A 23,778-nucleotide genomic window follows, 5' to 3' on the forward strand; every position below is an offset into this window, starting at 1 on the left:
AACAGCAATGGCAATCACAAACAAGTTCGGTAACAAGAAAAATTTATCGCGATAACCGAACTCAAGGTTTGATTTGTAAAGCAATTTGACATGTAACGGAAAAAATAACAAGTACAAAGTTCGGTTACCTTCCATTTTTAACTAGGTAACCGAACACAACACTGTAACTTTTGATTTTTTTTTTCTAAGTTCGGTTAGTTATGTTGTTGGGTACAAGTTTACGAACCAATCGAACTTTGTACACTAAGTCAAATCTTATTTTACGTTAAGTTCGGTTAGTTATTGGTTGCGAACCAACCGAACTTTGTACAATAAGTCAAATCTTATTTTACGTAAAGTTCAGTTAATTATTGGTTGCAAACCAACCGAAATTTGAGACCCTAAAGTTTGGTGACATTGCGTTCCAACCGAACTTTACTCTTAAATCCTATGAACAAAGTTTGGTAACATGTCTGTTGAACGAACGACTAAAAACCTCCATTAAAGATCGATTTTGGTAACCTGCGTGTTTGGAACAAGTAACCGAACTACACTTTCAGATGACTTCGGTTACCCATTCTTCACATAAGGTGACCAAACAAGCATAAATCTACCATCAAAATTTACATTTTTTTGAAAATTTGGAGCAATTCAACAAGCATTATCTAAGTTTAAAGCATACCTGGGTACCCAAATACTCTTCATCCGGTTGTTGTTGGTAAAATCCATCGTTTTCCTCTTGAGATTGAGTTTGGGGAAGAATACAATCACAATCTAAGAAATAACTCATATTTAGATCATTATGAAGATTAACAAATATTCTAGGAGAGGAAGGAGATGAAGATTCAGATGAGGGTATTTTAGGAACATCTAAATAAATTTTCAACAGGAACAGCTAAAGAAATTTTCGATGATGAACCGAAGAAGATGAGGGTATTTTAGCAAATTTAGTAAAATAACCTTTATATATGCCATGTGTATAATATTGCTGACTCAGCTAACTGGAAGTTGGATGGAAAAAGTAATGATGGGAGGAAACACTAATTTTGATTTATTTGGGGAGGAAATGCAATTTAGCGATCTTTATAGGGGAGGAAATGAAAAATAGCCTTTTATATATCATAAATAGAGAAATCAAGGACATAATAGTCAAAACTTATCCACATCCGGATAAGTTTTGATAAGGCTGTACAAGAGCCGGTACGGTTCGGTTTTCTTATAGAACCGGTCATTGTACCTGCTGTTGACCGATACCTCATTTTAAGGACTGGTCCATATACCTGTTCCGGTGTTATCTCTGTCCGGTAGTACTCGTCCGGTTCTAAGCCGGTACCGGTTTTTTACTCCAAACCGATTACAGAGATTATGTCAAACAACATCTAATATTTTCAGTCCTAAAAAAAATTGCAAACACAGTCAAGAACTCATTCATGTACACTCCAAAAGGCAGCAAACAAATATAAGCAAAAAAAAAAAAAAAAAAGGATTTGATAGAGGGAAAACCATCCATCTTCAACTGAATTCAAATCAATGAACTGCATGAAATCATCTAGCACCACCAATTTGTAATCAAGACCTTTGAACTTCAGTCTACATATCAATTAATACTACTCTTAACCAGAATCATCTCCTCTGCCTCAAATCAGTCAAAACCTTCAAAAACAAAACCCTTATATTACTGGAAAACCAATTTCATCACCAAAAACTGGGTTTTACCTCTAACTTTAATCTAATCTAATTAATTGACTGTCCAATATGTTCTTCAATTTCATCGATTCTCCATTAACATAAACTTCCTCCATAACCCTAACCTTCAATTTCAGAAACCCATTGAAATAACCATCCAATCTGTTCTTCTAGGTTTCGATTTGATTTTTTCAGAGATGGTTAAGAAGAAGAAGCTAACGAGATTCGATTTGATTGGATTAAAATCTCGATTTGATTTCTCCAGTCTACATATTTCGGTTGAGAAAAAAAAGAAAAAGAGGCAGGAAAGAACGAACGAGTGAATACATTTTGATTTCTGTTCGACAGTATAAGAAAGGAAGCCTACCATCGACGGATAATATTCATTCATCTGGACGGCTAAGTTTAATCGGTTTTTCTGGTCCGGTTACCTTCCGGGAATCCCATTGGAAGCGGTACCTATACCGCTATGACACCGGTTCTAGATTCCATTCCCGTTCCCTGTACCGCTCTGATAAAAACTTAGCCGGCTAAAATAAAATCAAGATTTTGGGGTTTCTTTCTATCTTGATTTCAATTACAGAAAGATCCTAAAATTCATTGAAGAGATAATACAAATAAATAAAACAAAATTTGTCCGGAATTAACACTAAAATTTTCTTTTACCAGAGTGATTTCCAATTTGGCGCGGTTTTGATTTTAGCTAGACTAGAGATGATAAAGTTGACTATATTTTGTTAGATCAACTAATCTAGACCGTTTATTTATAAATCTTGAAAAAATGATCAGATCTAACGGTTCAATTCAACGGACATCAAAATTATAGGTGACAGGATTAGATAAGATTTTTGTTTCGTTTTGAAGTTTGAACCACTAAACCAGAAACAACATGTTCGATTTATGAACCACTGAGAAGCCCAGTAGATTCCTATCACATTCTTTTGAACTCGAGAGGCCGCGAATGCGACCCTCGCCCCTTCACGGATATAGCGGCATTGAATCAAAAAAGATAAGAGAGAATAACTTTGCCCAGCAGCCTAAAACCTCATCTTCTGATTGGTTGTTCCCTGATCTCCTCAGTATTGTTTCATTGTTTGTACCGGACCAATGCGTAAAATATGATGTTAAATCATTACTCGCTCGATTAATTATATCATAGAAGACTGATGTAGACGATGTTCAGTCAGCTGATTAGGTGGATCATGGCAAGAAGACTACAGTCTCCACCTTTTTGAACGAAAACAAACTGACCCGACAAGATTCTACTTGACAGATCATAAGGGCACCTTTAGACCTTGTTTTTAGGTTTTCAATCTCTTCTTTAGAAGGTGGATCATCCTCCCTTCACACGTTAAAAAGAATGCTTATTAGAACCAAAAAATCAGCTACGAGATTGATAAGAAGTTTCTTCTTTTATAGAATGAAGTTTGTGGTGATGCTTATAGTGATGAAACACTAATGAAAAAAACAAGGAATAAAATCATCATAGAGAACATAAAGGACTAAAAAGCATGGAAATGAGTAGTGGGTTTACCTGGTTACATATACCACGAAATCAGGTTCACCGGGAGAAGACTTCTTGAATTTGTTGTTAGGCAAATACACATCAAAAGTTGGTGTGGCTTCATTACTTATATGAATGTCTCTCAGACCGTCAGTGATTGAGAACTCAGCTTGCGATCTGGTTATTGATGTTCCGTTGCTGCCGTCCGAGTCCCCAACACAGGTAGTAGAACCCCGCTGCTTGTCCTTCTTCAAGGTCCACTGAACAGCATGACGACCAACAATATATCCAAGTGATTTCAAGTGCACATAAGCTTTAAAAGAATCCCAACTACAACCGCTCTTTTGTTCTGTAAGCATAGCATACATATCTCCTAAAGAAAGAAGTGAATCATCACTGTTAACAAGAACTAATGCTCCTAGTTCAGCCATGAACCTAAGAGAAGATACAGACAGAGTTTTAGATTCGATATTAGAATTTGACTAATTTGGGTTTGAGTCAAGATGTCAAGCCATCTATAACTAAACAAAAGCAGAAAATTCCAACCCAATCTTCTGAAGAAAAAATATTATACCTTCAGGTAGCTAATATGACATGTACAAGTTTATGCAAGGAAAGCGGAAAGGGACGACAAACAAACAAGTTGAGGTAATACGATGTATCCCGTCTTGAATACTAGTTGATTACTTATGTAGACCAGCGAAAGGAAGAAAAACTGTGATTCAAAGACGTGGTTAAGATTTCATGAGCCAATAAGAAGATGGCCAAAAGTCTGATTTCGGGTATGATTACACTCCATACGACATAGATCATCCTAACGTAAATCTACAACAAATTAAGACTTCAGTAAGGATGATCCATATGGAGAACAGTTCATCCTCGCCCAAAATCGACTTTCAAACCTTGCATAATCCTTCTGTGGCCACAGTCACAAAAGTTCTGGTAAACTTGGTTACTACTAGTCATATGCAGGAACTAATTTCTGAAGAACACCAACCTGACCAACATCATATTCAAGTGATTATAACACTTTACTCTCAGTATTCACCCAGATTTTGAGAGAACCAAAAATCAGGAAGCTCATTCCTCTCTCAAACCACTTACAAAACACATGAATGGAATCATCATTCTTATGTAAGCGTTTCCATTCCCGCCAACCAAACTAACTTTAAGTATGTTTGGTTGGGGGAATGGGATAGCAAATGTGGTTGCACTTCTATGTTTAATACTCGTGTTTAGAGGAAGAATTGCTTTCCATGACGTTTTAGGTTCTCCTAAATGGGGGTATACTAAACCCACAACATAGGAAGGATGGTGTGGTTTTCAGTGAGAATCATCCAAATGACAAGCAGGCCACTGTAAATCGACATTAAAAACCTTGGTTGCTAGTCATATACAAGGAAATAATCCAATGATCACCAAGACAGCAACAATAAAGGGGATGACTTCATGATATGATAATTGTCCTCATTGCATACATTATAACTCACAAAACCAAAACTCCGTGACTTGAATCAAAAGCCAGGGAATCATAAAGTTCACCGTAGATATGCTATCTACATGTGATGGTTTAAGGTGGTTTAAGGTCTTAAAAGGAGTTGATTTCTACTGAGGTAATTCGCCGAATTAGCAATAAGAGTTTAAAAACACACTATGAATGACTGATAGTAGACAAAGATCTTACAACTAAACAAAAACTTCAATTACAGACAAGGTTGTAGATACCTGGGAGTTTATCTATACATACTGTTGATATGTTCAGTCATTGATTATACCTACCATAGTTGCTAACAATACCGTCTTTACTCCCAGCACTGTCAACAAACCCATCTTCCTCCATGGGATCAGGAGTACCCCAACTTAGTGAAACCTAAAGAATCAGAGAAATAAACTCTCAATCCAATTACCACACAGGAATGGGATGACATTCCAGGAAAGCGAATTCATTCCCTCCAACCAAACAAATTCTTAAACCACGTTTGGTTGGCAGGCAGGGAATCACATTCCCTGGAATGCTATACCACTCAACCACATCTGGTTTGCAAGATCAGGAGAGACATCGTTTCCCTCGACTCTTTAGGCTCCCCAAAAAAGAGTGAATAGCTAACCCACAACATTAGCAGGTGTACGATTCTCATTCTAGTGAAATAGTTCATAAAACAGGAAAGTCACATTTGCATTTCCATCCTAGCCAACCAAACATGCATTAACAGGAAAAAATGGTGTCCACATTTAGCAAGACATCGATTTGATTTTCTTCGGATTATCCACAAATACAACTTCTACTTACTTACCGAAAGGTCCCAAAATTGCTTATAATTACTTATAATTCTCCTCATTGCATACATCATCCTCAGCATATTTTATAACTCAGGAAACCATCACTCCATGACTTGAATAAAAAGCCGGGGTAACATAAAGTTTACCGTGGATATGCTATCTACATGTGATGGTTTAAGGTCTTAAAATGAGTTGATTTCTGGAGAGGGAAATTTACATGTTGAACAGATCATTGATTTTCCTACCATAATTGCTAACAGTATCGACTTTACCCCCAGCAATTTTAACAAACCCACCTTCCTCCATGGGATTAGAAGTATCCCAATTTAGTGAAACCCACATCAGGGAAATACATTTCAATATCCAATCCCCGAACACAGGAATGGGATGATATTCCAGGAAAGTGATTTCATACCCTCGAACCAAACAAACTCTTAGACCACATTTAGTTCACAGGTGTGGAATCATATTCCCTGGAACACTATTCCATTCCCACAATTTTTTAGGTTCCCCTAAAAACAGGGAATTCTAAACCCGCAAGATAAGCAGGTTTATCATTCGAACTCTAATGAAATAGTTTCGGATTGTTCCAAGCCAACCCGAACGCCAATCTATCAGGAAAAAATGGTGTCCACATTTAGCAAAACATGTTGAATCCATCTGACCTTCTGCTTATAATTCTACACCTAAACGGATTATCCACAAATACAACTTCTAATTACTTTCATAACAATGGGCCAAGATTCAAAAAACAATTCAGCCACAATAATCTAAACTAATCTCAATCGAAACATACAAATTCACCACCAGAAAACATAATAAGATGATGCACTTACACGGTCTCCTCAATCGATAAATAAGTGTTACTGTTTCGAACAATTCCTGTTGTACCCCAACATCTACCTTTCTTTTCTAATACCTCTGCCATTTTCATCTCTGAATTCCAGCGGACCTTCGATTTAAGTTTCCTAAAGAAATTAAGAGTTAAAACAAACAAACCAAGATGAAATTATGAAAATAACTAATTTAAAAATTGATTCTGAATAAAAATTTCATACCTAATTTGTAACTTAGGTATGGAACCAGACATAGAAACAAGCTCATCTTCATCACTGTCTTGTAAATTAACCTCTGAATCCTGTGTTCCATCAGAAGAGACTTCCCAATCTTTAACCTCCACCATGATGCACCTTAATCAACTTGAAGTGAGTAGACAATTTACAAATCAAAGTTTATCTGATTTGTAAAAACTTGCGATTTAAGATGATAACAGGAGCCCGAGCAAATGCTGAAATCTTCGGATTCTTAGAGATTTGCAGTCAAGAGAGGGCAGGAATTTGGATCGAAAGATCTTTGAGCTGATGTCGCTCTAGCGTCGAGGGTTTAAACTCGCAAAACGAACTCTCTAGGAGCTGTTTGTTGTTTTTAAGATATCAGCCAAGGCCCAAAAAACCGGAGAAAGAAGGATAAAGGCCTGTTTTGCGACTTGAGAAAAGTATTGGGAAAAATTATTTAGTAAGGTGTGCCCAACTATCATCTCAAAGTCGCAAATAAAAATAAATCATAGAGAAAAGTATGGTTAGTAGGTAAATTCTCGATCGTTTAGACAAAATATAGAATATGTTTGGTTAGAAGGTAGATTTTTGGACCATGCCTCCTTATTTCCTCACATGCAAAGTCAAATTTATCTATTTTTGAAGGAAAAGATAATTGTATTAAGAAAAATATCAGTTACATGGCTGTGGCCTGTCTACAAGAAGTTTAGATCTGATCTCAATGGGAGAAAAGCTAGACCAAGTACATGATAATCCATTTATTCTAGATAATCCAGAGAGAATATCAACTACTTTATTCATTTCTTTTTGAAATGTGATAACATTTCCAAGAGTAGTTACTACTAAAAAAGATTTGAATATCTTTAATCATATGGAGAAGGCGCGAGTCTATAGGAGGAATTCTTCACAACTGCATCAACCATCGTCTTTGCGTCAATTTCAAAATGCACCTTCTATAGATTGAGAGAATGCGCCCATTTAACAGCCTCCCACAATCCCAACATTCAGCCTCCTCAGCGCTCCTTATGCTTTCTAGTTGGATACATTTTGCTGCCAGTTGTGTGCCTGCATAATTTTAAATGATTAGTATTGTACCCCCAAGTTATTTAAATAGGATCCATCGCAATTAATAGTCACAACATTATAGGGAGGAGGTATCCAATTGGATATTCTATGACGGCATCTATTATTGATAGGTAAAGTTTTATTCCACTGTATTGAGTGATCTTCGATGAAGCCTTTGCACTTTTTAGATCACCGTCGAAAAGCTTGTGGTGTATTTAGTTGTCGAACTTACAATTAATCGTACAGTTATAAATATTAGGATTCATGCAAATTTCATGTATGTTGATAACTTGTGAAAATTTCTAGATAGGATTCTTGGAGTAATCGTACAATTACTAAGATTTGATTTGATTTGATGTGATGTCGCTCTAGGGTTTGAACTCTCCGGCCACTATGAGTTGTTTGTTAAACTTATTGGGTTTAACTTTAAGATGTAAGTCAAGGCCCGAAAAACTGAGTAACTGCGTTAAAAGCCTTAACACCACCAAAAAAAAATGAATTTTTCTTTTATTTAAAAGTCGTGTAAAAGGATAAGGAGACATAAAATATGGAGAAGAAAAGAGAGAGACTTCTTATTCACATGTATATTAGAAAAACATTAGAGCCCATATTTATAAGACTAGACACAAGGGCGTCCCAATAATAAACGAGATTCACCCTAGATATTCTTAACGTAATTACATGTTTATAACACTCCCCCTGATGACATTGTGTCTAAACTAATTGCCTCGTTAAAACCTTGTCAGGAAACCACAAAGAGACAAAACTTGACCGAAGGGAAAAGAGTATAATTGTGAGTAAACTTAGAACGAAGCTGGACATGCATATGTTGCCTCATTAAACCTTGACAAGGAAAAACCCAATGGGACAAAACTTTGACGAAGGAAAAAGAGTACAACGTGATAGTCCGGTAAAATACCTTAACTATGATGCTCCACGTGATAAGTACTTCAGTTAAATCTTGGCTTGCAAATCTTTGAGTCCATACTTCCAAGTTTCGATGAATGATTTCTTGAATGCAGATGATCGTCGTGCTTTCATGAATATATCATATAGTTGATGAAGTCTTATTTTGTGTTGCCCAAGCAGCATTGTCTTCGATTAATACTTTGCAGAGTCTACATTCTTCTTCAACATATTGAGAACTTGTGTCATGGATTGCTAGCTTTCCGAGATGATTTGCAGAAGTTGTTGATGTAATTTCTTAAACATAGAGCCAAGATGTAAATAAATTACAAAATTGTATTTGTGGTAATACCTAATGTGGATCGAAATGACATCCAAATTACTAAGGGCTTGTTATGTTGATTTGGTCTAAAAAAATGACCTAGTTAATGGTGAGAATCCATAAAATAACCAAAATAAACCACTCCCCCTTGGATGACCACCATGTTGAATTAAACTGCCTCATTAAAAACCTTGCCAGTAAAACCCAATGGGGGAAAAACAAATTGGGCGACGGAAAAAGAGCAAAAATATCAACATTTTAAATAAAATAAAATAATTAAATGTCAAAAAGATGTTGTCTCGTTAAAACCTTGTTAGGAAAAACCACGTGGGATAAAACCTGAAACGAAGGAAAAAGAGTACAACTTTTGACGATTTATGGATGCTAACTCAACAATGTAGGTGTTGGCTTCTCTTACTTCTTCCAACCTTCCTCCCCCATGACTGGATTTCAGTTGTTTGATCTCTTTCATCATCTCTGCACGAAGATCTTTCATAGCTCGCTGATGATCTTCCCTTACGGTGGATCGTTCTGAAGCTTCTTCGCGATCGAAGTAGTCTGGATCTTCTAGAAAATGGTTCGCATCGGGAGACCTGTTTCCTATATTAACCCTTCGGTTTAGAGGTTCGGGATCCCTAGCATTGGTCAACATGAGTCTTTGTTCGCGGTTAGGCTCCGGTGTTTTGGAATTTTCCTCGTCGTGCGGATGGACCGTTGTTGTGCTATGGGCAATCTTGTCCTTAAGCTCTTGGTTTTCTTTGGCTAACAATGCCACCGCCTCTGCATATACCTTCTGATTGTTCTTTAGTTTTTCAAGTTCCGCAATCAACTGTAAGGAGTGGTTGGATCCTTGGTCTGGAGTCACAACCTTCCCTTTCCCCTCAACTGTCACAGTATGATCTTCATCACCTGTTTTGATTAAGGGCATAAGAGGCTCGAATGTGATTACAAGTGGTTCAATACAAGGGGTTGGTGGTTGGTTTAAGGTAAGCAAAGGTAGAGTAGCTGGCAAAGTCCTGTTCTGCTCATTTGTCGTTGGCATTCCCAATACTGGTGGATGCATCGTCGAGTCAGCAAATCCTTCCCGCTGCTCTTGGGCTGTGAAGGTCATTGCCGCTTTCGTTGTTTCTGTTTTAGCCGCCATAGTTTTGACCGCTGCCGCTGCTATAACCTTTGCATTCAGTGGTGATGTGATCTCTGTTGTATTTGGCTTCTGGTTTGATGACTTAGTTTTCTCACCCCTCTGCTTGCTACATGTGATAACAGGTGGTGTCGTCGGCGTCTCCTTGGATGAGTCTTTAGTCTTTCCCACATCTTTTGTTTTCTCCATCTTCGATCTCTTTGTTCTTTGCCTCTAAAAATAACACATTATTAACAACGTTAATCAAAAACGAAAGATGGTATTCCTCTTTTCACACGCTGAAAGAAGGTGTTTTTAGGGAAATTTTCTTAGCAGGTTGTAGATCTATATGTTAAAAACGTAGATAGGAGTTCCGAGTCTTTACAACACGTTAAAAACATAGATCGGATATATGGGTTTTATTGAAAAATTATCAAGAGACTTGTTTCATTGATCGGGTTGAAAAGTCATTCAAAACCAACCCTTCGAAAAATCATCGTTTTTTCTGTAAAGTTCTTTTGACCAAAAGATACTTAACACTACCTATTGGTTCCAAAAAATGTTTTACTAGGTTTATCTTCGATAAAAAAGTATGAGATGAAAACTTGGTTTGGGTAGAAGAGCATTGTTGTACCACCAAAGATATCATTTTTTCGAACAAATCCTAGAAAAACGTAGATTTTAAACGTACAAAGTTTCTGTAATGAAAGTTTTTACTTTGTAAAGATTTGGAAAACTTAGATCTACAGAGAATAACGTTTTTTTTATAGTGAAAGCATCGTTTTTCGTAATAAGAAAGCATCGTTTTTCGTAATAAGAAGCGTGAGAAATAATAATAAAAGTTTTCCCAAGACACTATTACATGAAGAATAGCGCTGAGAACTCAATAAAGGGAAAAATCACAGGAAAGATAAATCTTTACCAGGACAAGGTCCCTGTTTCTAGCGCCAGATTGTGAACACAAAAATAATGCTGGTATCAACGTGTTCACAAACAATGTTCGCGTCGAGCATAAGTTTATAAAAAGCTTTATTGTGTGGAAATAAGAATGTGATCTCGATGATCGTTTGACTCGAAGCCTTAGGGCTCGTCATTGTCCGATCATAGGTATAATATTTAAGACATTGTGCTGTGAGTAAGTATTATACAACGAAGATTAAACAATTAAAATATAAGAATCAGTACTGAAGGTAAATGAGACAGCGATTTACGTGGTAAAGTACTAAGGCTTACGTCCATGGGAATTGGTTGTTTCACCATGTCTTTTCGAGGTTACAAACATGATTAAATAATTTTCTAAGTGAATCTCGAAGCCTAGCTCTGGATTCGACAATCTTTCTCTCTGCTTTTCTCTATTTCTCTCTCTAAGATTTCTAACTGAAACTTGCTTGACCCTCTCTACGTGGAAAAGGGTATTTATAGTAGTTGAGCGTGGACCCCACTTGAGACAGATGTTATCCTTATCTTCTTGGGTTATGTGTTGATCACGCTGGGTGGCTTCGGTTCTAAACTCTGGCCCCAGCGGTGAGAGGGAAATTCCGCTGGGTAGTCTTCGTCTCCAACGTTGGCTGGTTAACACGTGCCCCTTGTTCAGAGCATTTAATGCGGATGGTTGGGCTGTCTGCACGCGCGGTCAGCTGTCTGCGACGCCTGCCACTTCTATGTCAGATGGTTCGATCTCATCCGTTGATCTGGGATCCTCCTCGAGATGGGTTAAAGTAGATCTTCGGCTACTATCCAATGCTTCTCAACAGTTTGCTTCCTTCCGTGCCCCTTGATTCTCATCCGTGGATCGCCCAGATATCGATATCCACCGTAGGACAGACTCTCCTAGGGTGGTTGATGCCGCATCGTGCCTTGATGGCCCCTAGTTGTACCCCTCCACGTATGAATCCTTGGATACGTGTAGGGTGGTGACTCAATGTGTATACAGACCCATAGTCAAGTAAAATAATGGTACCAAACACTTCTCCCTTGTGAAATGTCAGTTTAGTTTTATATAGTGTATTAGATATGCATCTCTTTAAAGTTCAAACTCTATGTCACATGGTGAGACAATACCCTGGTCAAAATTGCTTTTTGTCCCTTTTCTGCAATCCTAGTACCCTGCGTTCACTTTGCCCAAACGTTTTTGATCTGGAAGAATTGTAATTTTCACGTGCATTCAGTACTCTGATCAATGCATCTAACTTGCTTTTTCGTTTGATGACAGCTACCTTAATCCCGAATGCTTTATATTAAGATCTTGCTGATTCAGGAGTCCCTTCGTCAAGGCAAATACAGACTCCGCTATCTGGTGTGCTTTTATCGTATAAAAGACTGGAAGATTTCTACTTTACTTATTCAAGACATGAAAGGACTTGAATAAGTAAGTTGTAGTAAAATAAAATCAAATATGAACAACAAAAATACAATCTATATTATAAAAAAAAATGTTGTGTGTAGACTGGCAAATCCGATCATTGATTTTTTTCATCCCATGGCTCGGATTGATGGGTAACATGTTTTATATAGACGTCCATCCGATCCTTTGAGATTTTATTATTTTGGACGGCATTGATTTTCCGCTGCCTGGACGAAAGTTAACCCCAACCTAATCACCTAAACTAATCACGACTGTAATTTGCCGCGGCTCGGACCAAAGTTAACCTAACCTAATCACCAAAACTGAAATTAATTATCACGTTTCTCTTTCGAGTTTCCTTATTTTAATTGGATTTAATAATCTAACAGTTTCTTAACCTAAAACGACTTACCACGATTGTCTCAGTATCATCTATGCAGGATATATACACCTACGAATCGATCGTTTAGTTATTGACTTTTTTTTATTGAAGCATTTCTTTTAGTTATTGGTATGAGATTATTCTCTAATCTATTACTTATCTCCATTCAACATCACTTCTCATAAGGTTGATTTTCTTATTCGAATAATGTAATAGTGGATGACCCACCATGAAGACTATTGCTTCAAGAAAAAGAAACAGGTAAACTATTTTTTCCCTTCTCGAAGACAACCATGAAGACTATTCGTAACCAACGGATATATTCCACTCATCGAATTAGTCAATTTAAATATGACTTTTTTTCTATGGGCGGGGTCAACAGCCCCGGATAGTTTGATCCGACCAATAAGATATTGAAATTTGCGTAAGGAACTATAACTCCGTTTAATTTGACCCGATCAATAAAATACTGGAGTTTGTGTAAGGGGCTATGGCCGAGGGCTGCTAATTTGACCTGACCAACAAAATACTGGAATTTCATAAGGGACCACGGCTGGGGCCTCAGGCTCCGACTTATTTGACCCGACAGATAATATACCAGAATTCGTTCAGGGGACTACAGTCGGGGCTATAAGCCCCGGCTAATTTGACTCGTCCAACAAAATACCAGAATTTGTGTAGGGGATAACCGCAGGGGCTATAGGACCCGACTAATTTGACCCGACCAAAAAGATACTGGAATTTGAGAAGGGGATTACAGCCCCGGTGTAGGAATAGAATATCGCAACAATAATGCTTTGTCGAAATTCTACTAATAAGTGTGTGCGAAGTCGTCGTAGATAAATAGGAGAATGATGTAATAAGTGACGTGAGATCGAACATGAGAAAAGCATGAAGATTTAGCGAGATTGAAGAATATGTGCGAAAAGCACCTTTGTGAATCCGCGAGAAGATCGCAAGCCAAACACAAAAATGTTAGGAAACTTAGCTATCATCCACAATGTAATTCCCTATATAAGGGACCAAGTAGTTCGAGTAAAGGGAGAGATCTTTTGGAGTGGTGAAGAAGAAAGTAAGAGAGAGAAAGTCGGTAGGGAGAATTTTTTTCCCTTTGAGTGTTCTTGAGAGTTTTGTAAAATTAATAAGAAAAATCAATAAAAGCTAAGTGTCCAATTTCATATTCAGTGATAGATTCTAGATCATACTAGGGTGTGGTTGTAGGGAAACCTGCAAGTACATTTTGACGTTAGAAATCAACTCGGATTGTTCTTGTTGGTGGAGCTTATTGGAAAATAAGCTTGAAGATTGTCATGGTGCTTTAGAAAAGAAAGAGATAATTGATGAAGAATTTGAGTAGTTTCGAGAATAAATTGTGTAATTAACATATACAAATTGATTCGGATAAGATTTTGTGGTAGACATTCTTCAAAAATTAAAGAATTCTTGGGAAGTAATATCCAAAAAAGTGATGAAAGAAATCTGTGAACGTAGTAAGCTTGAGTTAATAAAAACAAGAGAAGATAATACTACCTCCGTCCCACTATTAAGTAACCTAGTGTAATTTAGTTATACACTAGGTCACTTAATAGTGGGACGGAGGGAGTAAGAGATTGGAATGTAATGTAATAACTAAGTCCCTAGTTACAGAATTTCATGACAACATAATGTGGAGATTAACATAATGTGGAGATTAATATAGAAAATAAACAGTATAAGAACAATTTCAGCAAAATCAATAAGGGAACTAACCTTGGAGCCTCCGTAGAAACGATAGTAGGCAGTGAAATTTGTAAAGAGTGAAAGAAAGGAAAGTTGCAGAGGACGAAGAAATAAGGAAGATGAAGATGGGGAAGACGAAGTAAAAGAAGAGAGATATTCTTTCAGCAGGTTCTCCTCTTAAATAGGCAAAAGGGAATGACACGATGAAATGGAACGTGTCGGTAAAAAAGGGAAAGAACGGTGCTTGATTCATGGAAAGTTGTCCAAAACTGAGAATATCGAGAAATAGGTAGTTACGGCATTTCGGAGGATAGATTCTCACATCATTTTCTTCTTTGTAGATAAAGACGTGGGAAGAGGTAAAATATAGGAACAAAATATCGCAGCAATAATGCTTTGACGAATTTCTACTAATAAGTGTGTGCGAAGTCGTCACAGATAAATAGGAGAATGATGTAATAAGTGACGTGAGCTCGAACATGAGAAAAGCATGAAGATTTAGCTAGATTGAAGAATATGTGCAAGAAGGACCTTTGTGAATCCACGAGAAGATCGCAAGCCAAATCCGAAAATGTGGGGAACTTAGCTGTCATCCACTATGTAATTTTTGTATAAGGACCTAATAGTTCGAGTAAAGGAAGAGATCTTTTGTGGTGGTGAAGAATAAAGTTAGAGAGAAAGTCTGTAAAGAGAATTGTTTTCCCTTTGAGTGTTCTCGAGAGTTTTGTAAAATTAATAAGAAAAATCAATAAAAGTTAAGTGTTGAATTTCATATTCAGTGATAGATTTCTTAGATCATACTAGGGTGTGGTTGTAAGGAAACCTGCAACTACACTTACAATAATTAACAAATGGTCCCAATGTCTACAAGTTCGGCTTCATTGCACTAGTCGCTCATCTGGTTATTTAGAGCCAAACAACTCTCTTATAATGTTACAAGGCAGCGAATCTCAAAGTTACAACCAAAAACAATGTTCATCTTTGCAGAACACATTCCATTTGTTTTCCGTTAATATATCAAGATACTGTTTAAGATAGGAGAACTTGAGAAGAGACAGTTTTGTCTAAGTGCAGAGCTAGAAAGAAAAAACAAGCCATTCCGAAGAATAGAGCAGTGATCATTATTATTAACATCGCGTCCAATGTGATGAGCGGACTCAGAAAGAACACAATTGCAATTGCTGCGCTTTGCCAAACCTTGAGTTGAGCAAATGCACCTCGCTACAGCACACAAGCCCAAAAAACAGCATCGTTAATAAGCTTGCCACAACAGATTATACACAAAGGATTGCAGAAGAGAAACTAGTTTAGTTAGGCCTAAATTAATAATTCTCTAGACTACTCTAGCATAGTTGTCAACGTGTTTGTGTGGCAATAAAATAGAGTAGAACATCTAAACCGGTCTTGATTCTGTTTTGCTGAACTGCTTCCATGTGAGTTCATAATACTGGTCGGGCTCAATCAGCAAAACTAGTAATTTTCAACAAATTAGCCGTAAAGAGAGACTAGTTTCGATTTGAAAATTCGATAAGGCAATGTACGAGCTGAGGTTATTAAATTTGATTAGGATCAAGCGCACAAGAAACCAAACGAAGGATACAAACTCGGGCGAAATTTGAAGTATCAGTGTCAAGTTAATCAAAATCTGAATTTACCGTGTCATCTTTGAAAAGGATTCCAAGCAACGCATTTAGTTGTGTATTGAATACTGCGTCTCCAATACCTAACATAGCTGCCATCAAAAGAGGGTAGACATAACCAAGAACACCGCTAGTTGCACTGCATCAAAAAAGATCGGATAAAGCAAATCAATTCCTTGTCAGGCACACGGTCATATAGCTAATGACATACAAAATTTCAGATTTAGGATTCAGCTTTCATGGAATGTGTACCTGTAACTCAGCAAAATCCATAGAAGTACAATAAGCTGAACAAAAGCTCCGCAAGGAGTAATGACAGCAATTGAAGAGAGACCTGAGGTGAGTCGCCCAGTTATCAATGAACACTGATACAAAAGACATCATAGCAGGTTTAGATTAGCCAAAGCCTTGTCAGACTCTAACCTTTACTGCTGGTCAATTGTATGTACTAATTCTTATCAGCTTTTAGTACTTACAATTGCATCAAAAGCCCCATACACTGCCATTGCACCACCCACACCTGACACCCCAAGTGCTGGCTTAACTACTTCCTTGGTGAACTCCGCCCTAATACGTAAAACATAATAACAGTAATATATACAGGGAACGGGGAAACAAGAAAAATTATGCGAATTATACTAGTGTTCAATAAAAGAATTATACAACGGATTAGAACATAGACAGTACCACACAAATGCTTGCTGTAAGCCTGAATATGCGATAAGTGGGATAATTAGCAGCATTCGCAGGTCCAATAAAGGAGCAGTAACTTTTATACTGAGAGAAGATTTTTGTGCTTTGAGATTTCGCCCATCATCATCTCGTTCATGCAAGAAGAACATTAGTATGATTCCGAAGGTCATGCTTCCAAGGAAGACCACAAACAAAAATGTCGTTCCACTAGTTTTTCCTTCCTGTAGAAATATACCAAAACTGTCAATCACTGGGGTCATCTATAAAATCGAATATTCATTAAAGTATCCACCTAACAATTGTAGATACAATATTGCAATTTGTAACATGCAAGGCTAAGTTGCAGAGCCGAAGATCATAAGAGATTAACATACCATTCCATCTCTCAACAAAGCTAGTGTTAGAAAATTTCCAAAGAACTGCGGGATGAAAAGAATCACGTAAGAAAGTCTATAAAAAAACAGAAAGAAATGGAAGCACCAAGTTATCATAATCCTCATTTGTGTACGCAGGAAAACGCACCTGTCGACTTGCAAACATTCCAAAGAATTCTCCATTGAAGTTCCCAATGACCGTTCCTTCATGTAACTGGGAATCATTGGCATGGCTTCTCGCAGCGGAAGTAAGATATGTTCCCTGATTAATCCCAACATACTGGTTCACGCCTTCACGCCCAAACGAAATTAAAGCATAGAAAATGAAATGAAATAAAATAGAATACTGGCCAGCTAACCTGTCCAACCCAAATAATTGAAGCACAAAAACCAAGATATATAGCAGCAGGTCCCATCGAATACCTGCAGGAAGGGAAATCACTTTTTTAGCTAGTTTACTCCTGCTTTGAAATGAAACTAATAAAGTGATCTTATCGTATAAACCAATGATTCAGAAAAAAATTTAACTAATCAAAATGAATTACCAAGATGGTGTCAGATTCGCAGCTACATATAACCAATATCCAGTTGTGCCTAAAATCAAAGCATTCTTCGAACCCAACAACCGAACTGTTGTTGAAGAAAATAGAGAGAAAAAAGTGAAGGATACATATGAAATTCCCAGTGAGGTAGTACCCAAATTTTGCTCCTGAAAAAATGAAAAACGAAGTATCAAATACCCAAAAGTGAAATTGTTTAAATCCACAAGAAAACATTCAATAACAATTAGCAAAATATATGAATTTGAAACTACTCACAGTATTGACAGTACTCTGCAGATTCTGAGCAGCACCGTAAGCCAAAAATATTAACAAGAAAGCACAGCTCAGTATATGGACATCTTTGGTATAATTTTGAGTTGTATTCCCAGGAATCAGAGGTGCTTCTACATCCCCTAAATTTACACAATCCATGATATTTTCAAGTGTCTCTTTATGCCTCCAACCAGTTACACCCTACTTACAAGAACAAGATCACTTTACGAAGGCACCAAAGTATCTTACAAATTAAACTAAGACTTTGGAACGAGGAAGTATTCGAGATCCCGGAGTTATCCACTTCACAATATCCCAATGTTAATAGAAGAAATCTTAAATTCCTAACAGACAAACACATATATTTAATGAATTTTCAGTATTCACTGGTGAAAGGATCTACTATACTTATATTGCTTCGAAAACTTTCGTAATATCAGCGTTTACAAAACTCTCTAACAACAAAAAATTGTTTTGAAATGTAGTATTATCAACTTATCAAGAACACAAAGAAAAATAAGAATTGTATACTGAATTTCATACAAGGATTACACTAAGCAACAGTTGTGGCGGTGGGAAGAGAGAAGCACGATACCATGTGATACACTGCACCTAGATTTATATCATCTTCAAAACCCGTACCAAGTTTATGAGTCGATTATTTTCACAGCCATCTCCACCTGTAACATGTTAAATTACAATATCTCAATTATACGTCGACAGATAATGTCGACAATGATTCACATCTACGTGTTTCTGCATATCCACGATGTCATGTTTTCGCATAATGTCTATCAAAAATTTTACCAGATGACAAAGGAACAACACTTTAAAATTTTATCCAACAAGATAGGTACAATTATTCGAATCCAATGAACAAAAAAACAAAACATCAATTTCATCAATCAAATACGGATCTAAATACAGCAATTCACCCTATTATTAGCAAAAAAAATCCACCATGATTTTTCACCAGCAAAAATTCACATTAACTTTCACCAGGAAATTATTACTTATTACCCTAATTGAATCAAGAGCTAGTAAATTTGGTAACAGCTTTGGTACCCTCAGAAACAGCGTGTTTCGCCAACTCTCCCGGAAGAACGAGCCGAACTGATGTCTGGATCTCCCTCGACGTAATTGTAGGTTTCTTATTATACCTAGCCAATCTTGATGATTCTTGGGCTAATTTCTCAAAAATGTCATTTATGAAACTATTCATTATTCCCATTGCTTTACTTGAGATCCCAATATCTGGATGCACTTGTTTCAGAACCTTGAATATGTAGATCTTGTATGTTTCATTGCTTTTCTTCATTTTTTTCTTCTTTTTCTCGATCAGACCAGATCCTTCTTTTGTTACTGCTGGTAAGCGTTTCTCTGCTTTGGCAGGTTTGTTTTCTGCTGGTGATGGTGCTGGTGATGATGATTTCTTCTCTTCTTGTTGTTGATCTTCTTCTGTTGTTGATGGTTTTTTCTCTGCCTTCGGTGCCATTGTTAAGATTTGAGAGAGATGGAATTTTGGTGGAGGAGAATTGGAATCGTTTGGTTTTTTTATTTATAGGTTTGGGCAAATAGTATGATTGGTGGAGAGGAAATTACTAGAGCACCATATTAGGTTGATTAGGGTAGCCAGTAAATACTTTCTAAAAGAAATATTAAAGAAGCCAAAAAGAGAAAAAGAATCACAACATATCCAGAGTTGACGATAATAATCATTTTTTTATTTTATACCATTTTCCTAACTCTGCGAGAAGATTTTTTAGGGTATCTAGTTGTTCAAAGATGTTTCCAGATCTATGAATAGTAATTTTATTGTTTAAGGATTTGATAATTTTGTGTATGTTCCCAAAGAAATTAGTGTTGCAATCGGCTAAATCGGAGGAGAGTAACTTTATAAGCCCAGTGAATGAAGTTCCATTGGAGTTTGCGGAGTGTAATTTCCAAGATGCATCAAATACCGTAGGTAGAGTGGGATGAATTAACCAGGATCGAAGACATCTAAATGCTTTTTGGATCCTATATTTTTCTGGGTTTGAGTCCAATGAAATAGGCATATGATCAGAACTTACCCTTTGGAGGTGAGTTACCTTAGTATCCGGAAATTTATGCGACCACAGGAATGAAGTTAGCGCCCTGTCAATTCGTTTGCATATGTTTGCCTCCCCTTGCGGTTGTTTGACCAAGTGAATGGCGATCCTTCGTACACCACATCTTGTAAGCCCAAAGTGTCTATAGCATCGATGACGAAGGATTTACTGTTGCTGGATCCAGCTATGGTCCCACCTTGTTTCTCATTTTTGTCTAGTATTACATATAGGTCGCCTATTAGAACCCAATGCTTGTTTACTTGTTGCGCAATTTCCATGATATATGTCCATTGTCGATTTTTTCTTCTGCTTCGACTGCTCCGTATACAAATGTGATTATTATATCTGTATTTTCTATTTTAGAATCAAAATGGCAAACATTAAATTTTGACAAAATTAATTTCAGTTCAATATTGCTGTGCCAGGATATAACTAAACCTAAACCCTTAGCTATTCCACGGAAGGAAAAATAAACCAGTCACCAAAGGAAGAATTTTTGAAAAAAGAGTCGATGCGAGTCAAAGGAGCTTTTGTCTCAGCCAAACAACTATATCAGGCTTGTAGTACTGACACAAGTAATGAAAATGATCCTTAGTAATGGGGGTTCCAAAACCCTGGACGTTCCAGGATAGTAGCTTCATTGAGGAAGAAAAATAAGAAAGTAGTCTTACAAGATTAATAGAAAAGTAAGGAAATCCCTAGAAAAGTTACCTAGAGAGAAAAATAAAATCATCCAGAAGCCTAACTTACAACCAAAATAGATAAATAGCAGAAGATAAATAATAGGTAGGGGGAAGCAGTTTAGTACAAGCATGTAACGAAACCTAGTAAAACAAACAACACACCGACACTTAAAAATTTAAAGGAAAAAAAGATTAATGTGAATTATGAAGGGAAATTTTAATAAGGCACCGAAATTAATCAGGAAGACAACTTAACACAAAGTAGTTATATATAAGATTGGATGTACAAGATATGGTTTAAACAGACTAGGGAAGTTAAGCAACTAATACAGGACTAAACAACTAAATACAAATAAGAAAGAACAGATAATAGCAAAAAAAAAAGAAGTTGCAGACTGAAACAAAAAACAACCAAGAAAAGATCCATAGGTTCTGAATCTAAGTATACACTGTGGTTCATTTAGGTTTCTAATGATTCATATGGGGTCATAAACGCCTCATCCAAGCTTGGATTTTTCTTTGCACTTAGCCTTAGGGTCCACAATGACTTGAGAGGCAGTAGAGCCTTCACCACCAAACCACTGATGAGGATGGGAGCTTGTAAAGATGGACTTGTCTTGCTCCTCAATTACATGAATGTCCTTAGAAATCTCAGGAATTTGCTATGTTTGCTGACAGTCAATCTCAGTTTTCTTCAGTTTCTTCGAAGCTGGTAGAGGTACATCCCAGTGGAAAAAAAGACTGCATTAGTTGCCAGTTCCTAGAATAGTCCATATCCAAGTGGGGATGGTTATGAGATGAGCTAGAACCACTCCAAAAATCATCTTCGGAACTCAGAGAATGACCATGCCTATCTCTTTTTTGAACTACCTTCACATGTAAGCATCTTTGTTGTCACCTCCAACAGGGGGGAAAGGAGTTGCATTTGCATTTAGAGCACTCATGGTAGGATTAGCAGTCTCACTGAGTTGTTGTGTTTCACCAGCACTACCTTGACTAGCATGATGTACTTCAAACTGCTTTGGATAATCAGAGCAGGTAATCTCAGATGCACCTTGTTCTTCATCAGAATCAATTAAGTTATCCTCATCAAAGCCCATCATGTCATTTTGGATAACCTGCTGAGCTGGTTGTTGTAGATTTTCATGCTCCTTTTGTTGTTCATCAATGTTCTGCATAGCAGCCAATACATCAGTTGCCTCAACTTGTTGCTGATAAGCCACAAATTGCTCAAAGTTATCCATTTTATGACCTATCACCTTGCAGAAGTCACAATAGTTGTTTGGAAAATGATGGAATTGGAAGGACACTTCATTGTTGAAACCCATTTCATTTTCAGCATAAACACTGAAGATGAGTGTCTGCCTGAATCTAATATTAGCTATGATGGTTATTGAATACCTCCCATTTTCTTTTCTTACAGGATACGAAAAAGAGAGAATTTCTCCCATGCAAGATATGTAACTCCTTAATTAGGTTCTCACTAGTCACCTGAGCTTGAGTTAGGTTATGCACTGTGATGAAAAAAATTTCTTCAGTTGGGATCCAGTTAACCAATTGCTCTCTCTTGTCCCATTTCTTGATGCAGAATAAGTCACCATAGACTACTCTTGTAGCCACTGCAAAGACTCTATGTATTTCTCTTCTCTCTCAAACCTCACCAGAAACATAAATTCATTAAGAGACTTGACAGAGAGGCCTCCTTGAATCTTCCACTAAAATAAAAGGGCTTTTCTAACATCCCTGCTGTTTCTATTAACTGGTTCAGCAAAGACTCCTAACAAGCAGCTTGTCCACAATTGCTCATTATTCATGAACCTTGGTGGGATAATATCTTCTAGAGCAAACTGCCTACCACTATTCAAATTCAAAGAGGCTTGTAACATGTTTGTTAGGTTTAAAACATCACCATGCCAAACAGCTTGCACGGTGATACAGAAACTCAGCTGGAGAGCTACTGAAAGGGTTTTGAAGAGAATTTTTAGATAAGTGTGGTAAGGTTGGAAAGTGAGCAGAAAGAAGGATGCATAACAAGGTTTGAGAATACAATTAGATATGGTGATTAAATAGGGAAGAACTAGGATTTTGCAGATGATTAAAAAATTGCTTCACTGAATCAATTAGGTTTTGTTAAAATATTGCTTCGCTGAATCAATTAGGTTTTAAAAAATCACAGAGTCTAAACTAACAACGATTGGATAGAATATAGGTTGATAATCAAAAGGGTTATTTGGTTTTTAGTATTTAAGTTTTGACTGAAATCTGTGTTTGGTCTAACATTTGCCCATTCTTTGTGTTTGGGCTAAAGACCAATGTTAATCCGCGTTGACTCAGTTAAATGTTGATTTCTGTTATTCATTAATGGCACCGTTAGACACGTGACTCACTTGCGGGATCAATTCAGACGGGTCTATTTTTCTGATCGATAATCGATTTTGACTTTCATTTGTTGAGTTCCGCGGGTTGCTGAAGTTGAGAGAGCTTTCCGGCGATTCCTTAACGAGCCAAGTCCGATCAAATCCTAAAACCGCAACCCTAGATTTCCCACTAATTACAAACTCTTCCAAATGAACTCCCCCATTAACAAACTCTTCTAAATCAGCCATTGATATCAAAGCCATCTTGATAGCTAATATAGCACCAGTTTCGCCACCAAGCTCAAGCAGAGCAGAAGAATCATTTTCCAGTTTTCTCAAAACATCCTAAGAATCAATCGGCTAAAACGGTACTCTTTCCAATAAGCAAATAGAAACCATTGCTCTTGATCAAGGAAGATTTTGTGAACTAGTTTTGTTTGATTTAGGGGAATTTTGTTTAGATCCATTGCATGTTTTTGATGAATTAGGATCTGCTTGTTTTTGGTGAATCGGGTTTGTTTGTTTTTGATTGATGAATTTGGGATTTTTAAGCATAAGTAAAATTGAGATTTTTTATTTGATGGTTGCAGTGGTAACAAGAGGTAACTTTGTCGGCGGCTAGCCAAGAGTGCAAGAGATGTTGTGCTTTGGTGTCAAAAGTATTCGGAAGTGTTCACAGAATCTTGAATCTCTTGATATGATTGTGGTCGTGAACTCAATGAATGAGTTGGGATCTTGTTCTGCTAATCGGTAATGAATGGAAT

At 37.0% G+C, this 23,778-nt stretch overlaps 3 protein-coding genes across 4 annotated transcripts; all 3 read right to left on the bottom strand.

Annotated features, from left to right (window-relative positions):
- Window positions 1-2,427: 2,427 nt before the first annotated feature.
- On the bottom strand, window positions 2,428-6,871 carry LOC113343467. Its single transcript, XM_026587638.1, has 4 exons — window positions 6,508-6,871; window positions 6,286-6,417; window positions 3,200-3,604; window positions 2,428-3,007 (listed from the first exon to the last, which is right to left on the bottom strand). The coding sequence occupies exons 1-4, from the start codon at window positions 6,630-6,632 to the stop codon at window positions 2,866-2,868; spliced, it is 804 nt and encodes a 267-aa protein (XP_026443423.1). The 5' UTR covers window positions 6,633-6,871; the 3' UTR covers window positions 2,428-2,865.
- An 8,290-nt stretch (window positions 6,872-15,161) lies between these two features.
- Window positions 15,162-18,556, bottom strand: LOC113343452 (UNC93-like protein 3). 2 transcript variants are annotated; one of them, XM_026587627.1, is made up of 11 exons: window positions 18,480-18,556; window positions 17,888-18,085; window positions 17,615-17,778; window positions 17,429-17,492; window positions 17,218-17,331; window positions 17,070-17,114; window positions 16,690-16,916; window positions 16,479-16,569; window positions 16,255-16,367; window positions 16,018-16,141; window positions 15,162-15,583 (listed from the first exon to the last, which is right to left on the bottom strand). In XM_026587627.1, the coding sequence occupies exons 1-11, from the start codon at window positions 18,480-18,482 to the stop codon at window positions 15,392-15,394; spliced, it is 1,335 nt and encodes a 444-aa protein (XP_026443412.1). In that variant the 5' UTR covers window positions 18,483-18,556; the 3' UTR covers window positions 15,162-15,391. The 2 variants fall into 2 exon arrangements, with proteins under 2 accessions (XP_026443412.1, XP_026443413.1); XM_026587628.1 differs by having other exon boundaries at window positions 17,888-18,228; window positions 18,428-18,552.
- A 146-nt stretch (window positions 18,557-18,702) lies between these two features.
- Window positions 18,703-19,411, bottom strand: LOC113343453 (histone H2B.9-like). The gene has a single exon (XM_026587629.1). The coding sequence runs from the start codon at window positions 19,377-19,379 to the stop codon at window positions 18,915-18,917; it is 465 nt and encodes a 154-aa protein (XP_026443414.1). The 5' UTR covers window positions 19,380-19,411; the 3' UTR covers window positions 18,703-18,914.
- Window positions 19,412-23,778: the final 4,367 nt, after the last annotated feature.

This window comes from Papaver somniferum, unplaced genomic scaffold (genome assembly GCF_003573695.1).
Source record: "Papaver somniferum cultivar HN1 unplaced genomic scaffold, ASM357369v1 unplaced-scaffold_6, whole genome shotgun sequence".
Taxonomy (NCBI): domain Eukaryota; kingdom Viridiplantae; phylum Streptophyta; class Magnoliopsida; order Ranunculales; family Papaveraceae; genus Papaver; species Papaver somniferum.